Source organism: Pteropus vampyrus, unplaced genomic scaffold (genome assembly GCF_000151845.1).
Source record: "Pteropus vampyrus isolate Shadow unplaced genomic scaffold, Pvam_2.0 Scaffold16, whole genome shotgun sequence".
In the NCBI taxonomy this organism is placed as follows: Eukaryota; Metazoa; Chordata; class Mammalia; order Chiroptera; family Pteropodidae; genus Pteropus; species Pteropus vampyrus.
This window is the reverse complement of record NW_011888797.1, coordinates 7,547,262-7,557,033: the sequence shown is the minus strand read 5'-3', so window position 1 is coordinate 7,557,033 and position 9,772 is coordinate 7,547,262. Positions and strand designations below refer to the sequence as shown.

Below are 9,772 nucleotides of genomic sequence, written 5' to 3'. Positions count from 1 at the left end.
AGGGTGTTCAGTGGCAGTCTCCCTGGCTACACAATCTCCCATTCACCCAAATCACTATCCATAAAATTAACAACAAAAAAGGTAGACGGGAGGAGGAGATAACCTCTTATTATCAGTTTCTTAGGAAACCAGCGGCTTTTGAAACTCCTCTTAAAGACCCAGCATCAGCACGCCTTCACGGTAGTTTACACACGTGTTGATTGTGACGGGCTAAAGGAGACTTTGAAAATCAGGAACGCTGAAATGAGCTCATGGGGCTTGTCAGTAATTATAAAGTCAATTGGCAAGACTTAGCCAGAATAAAGTCACAGAGGAGCTGCTTTTTGTCTTTAAAGAGAAGTAGTATATGTTATACAAACACCATCCATCAGCGAAACCTAGGTAGGTTATTGGGAAAAACATAGCAGAAAACCTGATACTTATAGAGAATGTACTACGTGTCTGGTGCAGTGCTAGGCTCTTTTTGAAATTACTGTGGTGAAATATACCTCACATAAATACACCATTTTAACCATCTTTAGAAGCATACAGTTCAGGGGCATTACACACACTTGCATTGCTATGCAGCCATCATCGCCATCCGTCCCCAGAAAGTGCTCGGTTCCTTTGCCCATCTCATTTAGCTCTTTACAACAGTCTTTGAGGTCTGAGGTATGTACTGATGTTCTCCACATGGTGAAGGTGTTGCAGAGAGATTCTTTAACATCTCACACTGATTCACTGGCAGAGCCTGGGATTGAATCCAGGTGTGTTCATCTCCAGCACAGGGAGACAGGTGTGCCTGGTTGTCTGACTGTTTTTGTCCTCCATCCTATGCTGTTGCCCAGGGGTGATCCTGCTGCTTCTGGACAAGCTGCGGAAGATGAAATGGGAACAGATGTGGAGGCTGACCGCAGAGAGGGAACTGATGGGCATGCTCTCCACGTCCTTAGCTGACCAGGTGAGTGGCCAGATTAGAAGATATGGTTATTTTTGAGTACCCTGGTGTCGTTTCTCAAACTCGAAAGTAGATGGGTCTGCGCCGTACCCTTGGCTCGGTCTGCCCTGTACTGCCAATCAAAAACATTAGGATTTTTTTCATTCATTTGTTCATTCAGCAGACTTTTACTGCACACTGTGTATGCCAAGGGCTGTGTTCAGAAACAGGATTACAGAGATAAATGATGCATGCAGTCCTTGGCCTCAGAGAGCTCACAGTTGATTGAGGCAGACTCATAAGTAAACGATAATTTGATGTGTTAAGGGGAGGTCGCCATCTTCATCTCAGGGTGACAGCACACCGCCTGGCCCTGAGATTCCAGAATGCCATAGCATATCTCCCGGACAAGGTTTCATTTGCCTTTCTGGCAGTAGTCTAACTTTTAAAGCAAAGCCTTTTGCTTAGAGCCGGTGCTATGACCCTATCCTCAAGGGAAATGTATTTAAATAGGAGAGACGAACGGCCTGGCTGGAGAACCTGGCTTTGAATCCAGGCAATCTGAGAAAGTCCACGAACTCCACCAAACTATTAACATAAAATCATAAAAACCCTATTTCTCATTTTCACTAGGAAATGCGGGAGCCTGAGCCTTTGATCTTGAATCTACCAGGCTCACACATTTAGACTTTGAGTTTCCTGTGGTGTAAATGGCCATCTTGAGATGTAAAGATGATGTCTCTGGGTTCTCTGCATTTTATCCTTTCCTATTCATCCAAAAAGCCAGCTCACTCTCTGTGTTTTTTTGCTCAGTGTTCAAATGTCTGTCGTTGAATTCTCGCAAAGTTTTCTAATACAGAGAAAAAAACAGTCTGTAGGGTTACTTTACAATTTTTTTTAGCATTGTTATTATGCAGTATTTCTCAAACAGCCAGAAACTAATTTCCTTTTTCAAACACGAGGTATGCTATAATGAATGAGTTAAAAATTATTCAGGTAGCTGTTTTAAACCTGAGGGGAAATTTGTCCTCCATTATCATATTTTAAGTCAGGTCACAATGACTTGCACGTGTCCCCAAAAGCAATGTCCATGCCCAATGAGGATAGTTTATTCAGCCATCTCCTGTTGTGGAGGCCCATAACTCACCTCCCGGCACCACCTGTCAGCAGCTAGTTAATAAGCATGGCCCGGTGAGAGAGCTTGGAGAAGAACCCAATAGAGGTGAGGCCTCTTTAGAAAAAGCCCGAGTTGGACTGGGAAATGGGGAGTGCCTAACCCCGGAACCGTGGCCCGCAGGAGGCCAAGCCACATCCATCACTGAGTCGGCCAAAAGCCCCGGGAAGAGCTGCTGAAACAGGATCTATAATTTGTCTCAGCCCCAGGATGAGCCGAGGAACTTGTCATCATCCATCGTGCAGTTTCCTCTCCAGGAGGCTCAGGATGGATAACACGGGGCTCCTTGATGAGGTGGGAAGAGGGGCGGAAAAGTGACTTCATTTATTATATGCCAGCTCAGATGGAAAAGACATTCCCTGTCTGCCCCCGCGAACGCCTGCCATATGCTGCGTTATGAGACCAGCCGGACCCACGAGCTTCAAGGCAGTGTGGGGTCGTCCGCCATCTCTACCTAAACATTATTGCTTGGTTCCTAGAGATAACAGACTAGGGGAGTATCCCGCGGTGTAAGCCAGCCTGTGTTCTGAGCAGGAGGCTCAGGAGAAGCCCTCGTGCACACAGGTGCTTCTGTGCCTCTGGAGCCAGCAGCAGCAGCAGGAGCCACACCTGACTGTTTTGACTGTGTCTCTGGCTTTTCAATCCCCCAGGATATTTTCAACGCCGTCATCAAACAGAATCCCTTCCTCGTGTACCAGCTTCCCTGCTTCTGGAACGTGCAGCTGTCGGACCACACCCGCTCTGAGCAGTGCTACAGAGACGTGTCTGATCTAAAGGTACAGTAAAGATACATGCCCAGAGATGGAGCGAGGTGCCCTGCAGTGGCAGAGGGAAGCTGGATCGGGGGGCAGCCTCCAGGAGAAGGGATGGCTCTGAGCTTAGTGTGTAGTGTGGTGAGAGATAAGGGAGCAGAGAGCAGAAAGAATGTGCTGTTCTCCTTTTTTCTTTTTTTCTCCTTTTGTTTGGGCTTTCTGAAAAGCAGAACGCCGCCCGGCATACGAACCAGCTTGTGTGGTTATTCTTGCAACCTGCTGCCAGCTGTTTTGGTTCCTGTCGGCTCCCAAAATGCAGTCATAAAATTTCAACAAAATATATATTGAGGGCCTACTCTGTGCCAGGGGCTGTAGATATGGTTATGAAGAATATACTTCCTACTTTCAAGTCATTCATGGCTTAGAGAAGAGAAACATGTAAGGAAATAAATGTAAAAAAATATATAACAGGTACTATCATCAGTTTGGGTACAGGGTGGATGCAAGCATAAATGTTTCATTCTACCACAGGGAAAAGGGACAGTGACAGAAAAGCCTTCCTCTTTGGTCTCTAGATACCAAACAGTTGTAGGGCCTAGCAATAGAAAGATGACGAAGACAGGACATATCAGTTATCTATTACTACAGATCATGCTGCATAACAAACCATGCTAATAGTGGCTAAAATCAGCAAGTGTTAATTAGTTGATGAGTCTACAGGTTGCCTGGTTGGTTGTCTGATTTTCACAGGCTTAACTCGGTGTCTGTGGTCAGCTTCAGATCGAATGGCTGGTGGCTGGTGGCTGGTGGCTGGGGCAACTTGGCTGTCCTCCAGTGTCTCCCATTTCCCATCAACAGGCCTGTCTAGCTTGTTCTCACGGCAAAGCAGAGGCAGAAGAGCAAGCACTGGTGTACACAAGGAACTCTTGAATCCTTGTTTCTACTATTCTATTGGCCAAAGTAGCCTTATGGCTGAGCCCAGAGTTAACAGGTGTGTGAGAATTCCGTACCTACGGTAGGAGTGAAGAACTGACCTCAGCTATTAAATGATAGATCAAGGATTTGAACCCCATTTTGTCTAAAACCAAGCGTGTTGGCTTCTCTGGCTGTATCAAAGAGGAAGTAGATATATGCATTTATAGAGAGTTTATTTCATTTAAAATGTATATCCATTGCCCATGTGACACCACAGTAGTGATAATTGCGAGTCTTAAAAAGGAAAAAGGAGTACAAATTTTGTTTTTCTAGTATGTCAATCTTTCTAATTGGTTTCTGGCCCATGTCCACATGTGCATATTTTATCTTATTTATAGTCGTAATGCACATGGAATTTTGTATTCTTCCATTACTTAGCTATTCCTGTTACGTTAGTCGTTTCCAAATTTTCACAAATACAGACTGTGTTGTAATGAACAGCTTAAAGTTCACACCTTCCCAGAAATCAAATCACAGAGTCAAAAAGAAAAACTATTTAAAACAGAAGTGCTTGCATCATTCATTCTTTCAACCAGCATTTATTGCCATTCCTTTAGCATGTCATGCACTTGAGAGACATAAAGAAAACAGATGAAATACACAGGAATATTTCCAAGAATATTATGAACTAGAAGTTCAAAGAGGAAGAAAATAAAACCAACCCTGTAAAGAACACATTAAAACACAATGAAAATGTTTTGAAAGCAAAGTAGATGCACTAAGAAGAGGCCAGGAAGAATGACACAGTGTGAATCCAGAGAATGAGCAAAAAGCAGCTAGATCTGACATTCGCTAGTAGAGGCATTTGCTGATTCATGGTGGCTGAGAGCCTGGTTCAAAGATAGGTAGGTGAGTGTATAACTTACTGTTCAAATGAGGGACCGTTATCGTGACTAATACTGGGACAATAGGCCTGAATCGCAGTTGGGCAAACCATGTGTACAACCACTCTATTGAAAGGTTATGCATGGGAACGTGGATTCCCATGGGAAGAAAGACTATCAGAGGACCTTGCATAAAGTCAGGATCCATGAAAAGTGATATTCTTAGTGGATAAACAGTTTAAAAGCCCATATTGAAGGAGATAATTATTGCCTGTTTCATCCTTGGTTTTAGGTGAAATAAGGAAGAAAGTTTTCCCTTGAGAATTTCTAATTTCAAGCCTGTGCTTATATTATTTTGGGGAACTGAAATTATATGCATGGGGAAAAACAGAAAGAAAAAAATGAAAATTTGCCAAGTACCTGGCAGAAACAAACAGATCTGATCTGGAAGAATAACTCTCAAAAACTAGACTTCAGAATTTTTTAGGTTACGTTTCAAAGAAAATGAGTTTTCAATCAGTAATCACCGAACACTCAAGGAAATAGGCCACCATGAGAGAGGGCAGAAATTGCAGACTTTAGAATTAAATCTCCAAAACCGCAGGTATTGAACTTATGAGACATAAAACATAAGTATTTTTATTATGTGTAAAATAAAAAAGAATTGATAGTAGGATGGAGGAACAAGAGATTCTTGGGTGACTAGGCATTTGAGTCAAATAGTACTTTTGGAAGTGAAAAATATTGAAATTACAAATTAAATGAATGTGTTAAGGAGTAGATTAGACCTAGCTGAAGAGAGAATCAGTGAAATGGAAGAGATATCTGAAGAAGTTATCCAAAACACTGCACACAGAGGAAAAAAAAGATGGAAAAACTAAGAGAGAAGTTAAAATATTGGTATATATCTAATTAGACTATCAGAAGGAGGTAATAGAGAAAATTGGAAATGAGGCATCATTGGATGAGATAGTGACTAGGAATTTTCCAGACTGTTAAAAGGTATCCACAGATACAACAAGGTTTAATACCAAGCAGTTTAAATAAAGAGAAAGCCATACTTAGACCTACAGTAGTGAAATTGCAGCACTTTTAAAAAAAGTGATCTTTAAAATAGCCAGAGAGAAAAGACAGATTCTCAAAGAAATTGCATGTGTGTGATGAGCACTCTTAGCAGCAGCAATGGAAGCCAGAATAGAGTAGAAATAGTGTCTCCAGTGTGCTGAGAGACGATAACAACAAATTGTATACCTAGCTAAACAATCCTTCAAGCATAAAAGATGAATATTCAGATGAGCAAAAACGCAAACGTACTTGCACAAAGAAACTCCTAAAGTATATTGTTTAGGAATAAGGAATATTTTAGATTCAAGAAGGAATGTTAAACAAATTAGAAATATATAAGAAATCCAAATAATACTTTCTAAATAAAAGTCATAGCAATAATGTATAATTTGTAAATTTTAAAAGGTTATATACCTAAAATATCAGACAGTGACATCATGTAACTTGGAAGGGAAGTGATTAGTATTAAAGTATTCTGAGATCATTGTTTTGTTGTGGGAGACAAGATATTAACTTTTCCTTCAAAATTAGGTATACATGCTAACATTTCAAGGTTAAGCTCTAAAAGAATTTTTGAAAGGGTGTATAACTTACAAATCCATGGTGGGTGGAATGGCGAATGGAATTAGAAAAACAGAACAACCAAAATAGCTCAATCATTAAAAAAATACAAGAAAAAAAAATAAAAACAGAATAAGTGGGGGAAATAGCTAGAAATCAAGATGTTCAAAATAAATTTAAACATGTCAATAATTAAATAAACTTTGTGAATGAAAAGACAAATTGTCAGATTGAATGGGAAACAATATCCAACATATGCTATTTCTAAGAAACACACCTAACACATAACAATCTGGAAAGGTTGACAGCAAAATTATGGGAAAAGATTATCACGCAAATATCATCCAAAAGAAAACTGAGGTAACTATCTTGATATCAGACAAAGCAATTGGTAGGTATAGAGATGGTCACAACTTAAAAATAAAAAGTTAACCAAGAAGATATAAGAATTCCAAACTCGTACAGTGTTTTATGCTACACACACACACACACACACACACACACACACACACACACACAGTTCCATAGAACTTCAGAGAGAAACTGACAAGTCTACTATCAGAGTAGAATAGTTTAGCGAATTCTTTTTATATATTGAAAGATCAAACAAAAAAATTGATAAAACATTATGGACGATTTGAACTACACAGTTAAAAATCTTGATTTGGGCAAATAAAGAGCCTTGTTCCTAATGGAGAATGTTCATCTTTTTCAAGCTCACATAGGACACTTATTAAAAAATAACCCTGTACTAGGCCTTAAAGCAAATTTCAGTACATTTCAAAGAATCATATTATACATACATATATGTATGTGTGTGTATGTGTGTATAGTTCTTTGAACACAGTATAATTAGAAGGCAGTAACAAGATTTTTTTTAAATTCATTTGAATAAAGTTGAGACCACACTTCTAAATTATTCATAGTTCTAAACATATCAAAATTGAAACTGAAAACTACTTAGAACTGAATGAAAATGAAAATGTGTCAAAATTAGTAGAATGAAGTAAACACGTAGAGAAATTTATAGCCTTACATGTTTATATTCAACAGAAGAAAGGCTGAAAATTAATGTCACGCTTACAACTTGATATATAAAGAACGTTAGAATACATTCAAAGTAAATAAAAGGCAGGACATAAGGAAAATAGGAGCTGAAATTGATGAACACATTGTTAACAAATCAAATTTGGTGCTTTAAACGGGACCAATAAAATAGACAAAGCGATGGCAGGACTCATCAAGAAAAAGCGAGAGAACTCACTGATAAATGGAGCGCATAAATATTCTTAAGCCAGACATTCTTCTGAGTTCTAGGTATACAGCAAAGATGAAAGCAAACAAAAGTCTCTCTGCGGAACTTCCGGTCCAATAGATAAAGCAGAATTGTAGGAGATAAGAGAATACCGTGAACAAAATTATGTCAATAAATTTGAAAACATGTGAAACGAATGAATTCCTAGAAATATATACTTTAAAAAAAACCGACTTAAGGGAAAAATATAAAGTCTGGATTATCCTCTAGCCATGGAACCTTCTTACAAAGAAAACAACGCCCTGACATGGTGAGTAGAGAGAAGATCTACTAGTTTTTTTTCTTTTTTAATCAAAAGATATTATCAGTTTTAAGTAAACTTCTCCAAAGAATAAGAAAAGAGGAACACTTTTCAAGTCATTCAATGTGGTCAGGATATCCTCGATACCAAAATTATACAAGAGGGGCACAAGAAAGGAAAATCGTGGACCTGTATTATTCATGAATGTAGATGTAAAAAATCTTAAGCAAAATATTAGCACAACTGTCTAGCCATGTATAAAATAGATAATACATCATGGCCAAGTTGGGTGTATTCCAAGAAAGAGGAGGGGGATCTAACTCTGAAAAATCTATAAGTATCATTCAGCATGTTAATAGATTAAAGGAGAAATGCCACATAATCATCTAATAGATGCTGGTAAATTATTTGGTAAAATTAAATATTTATAACAAAAACTCACATGAATGGTATCTACTGAAAACCTACAGCAAAGTTTTGCTGAGCATTTTTCTTGGGGATGTGCAAATTAATTAAGAGCTTAAGAACACCATACATTATGAAAATTTAATACATGGAGAGGTGACATTGCTGGCCAGTGGAGAAAGGATGCAATTTTCTATAAATGGTGCTGAGACACCTGATTACCCATGTGGAAAAAATAAAAATGGATCCCTCGATGGGGTAAAGGGGGTCAATTATGTGGTGACAAAAAGAAATCTAATTATGGGAGGTGAACACACAGTGTAAATATATATATGCCTTACTGTTAAAGCGTACAGCTGAAACTTACTGGATTTCATTAACCAATGTCACCATAAAAATTAATTAAAAATAAAAATCAAAAAAAAAAATAAATTCCTCTCTCATACCATGCACCAAATTCTGATAGGTTAGAGGCTTAAAAGTGAAAGTCCAAATTAAACTTTTAGTTTTAAAACATTAAGATACTAGCCTATGACAGAATAGGGAAGGATTTATTCAACAAGACACCCAAAGCATGTGCCATAAACTACTGAATCAATAAATTCAACCACACTGAAATTAATAATTCCATCAAAGTGGCACCAGAAAGAAAAGGTTATTTTCAAAACATAACTGACAAAAGATTAGTAAACAAAATATACAAAGAACTCTTACTAATTAATGAGAAAGATATGTAAAAGGTATACATAGTTATTTCACTGAATTGCAAAGAAAATGGTCAATAAACAGTTAAAAAGGTGTACCACCTCTTTGTTAATCAGGGAAGTGAAAATTAAGCCAACAAATAATTTCACATCCACCAAATTAAAAGAGTGGTACTATCAAGTCTCATTTGATTAGTAGGATTCTCCTACACTGTTTAATAGGAGTATAACTAGGTAACAACCATATTGGAAAAATGAAGTAGTACCTATTTTATGATCTAGGGCTTAGATGTAATTGGTCAAAAATTGAGTCGTTGATGACTTTCTTGAGAAAGTGCTCCAGATTCACCTGTCATTGGGCAAATGACGACAGATTGAAGCAATGCTTGTGTTCTCGTAATAAACGTCATCACTTGACCAGTCAGAGGTACAGGAGACTTACTTCTAAACTGTCAAAAAGAGTAATTGAGGGGATCATTTCATAAACTATATTAATGTCTGATCAATGTACTATATACTTGAAACCAATAATAAAATAAAATGCTAAAAGAAAAAAACAAAACAGAAAACTTCCACAAAAATCAGTGCTACTGAAAACTCTGGCAGTCTTATAAAGGAAGGAAATACGGAAACATGCTGTACATAACGCTGATGAACGTTGAAGACGTGCTAAGTGAAATAAGCCAAACACAAAAGGAGAGAGATTGTATGTTTTCACTTAGATGAGATATCTAAAATAGTCAAATTCGTGGAACGGTGATTACCAGGAGCTGGGGTAGGGGAGAATGTGGAGTTAGTGAGTCCAGCGTTTCAACAAGGGACGTTGAGAAAGTTCTGGAG

General features: G+C 38.3%; 1 protein-coding gene across 1 annotated transcript in view; it reads left to right on the top strand.

Annotated features, from left to right (window-relative positions):
• LARGE1 (LARGE xylosyl- and glucuronyltransferase 1) overlaps window positions 1–9,772 on the top strand; it is a 387,690-nt gene that overhangs the window by 300,629 nt on the left and 77,289 nt on the right. Inside the window, exon 8 of the mRNA XM_023527353.1 lies at window positions 2,741–2,866. Coding sequence (XP_023383121.1) covers window positions 2,741–2,866 — 126 coding nt within the window. The remainder of the gene's footprint in view (window positions 1–2,740; window positions 2,867–9,772) is intronic.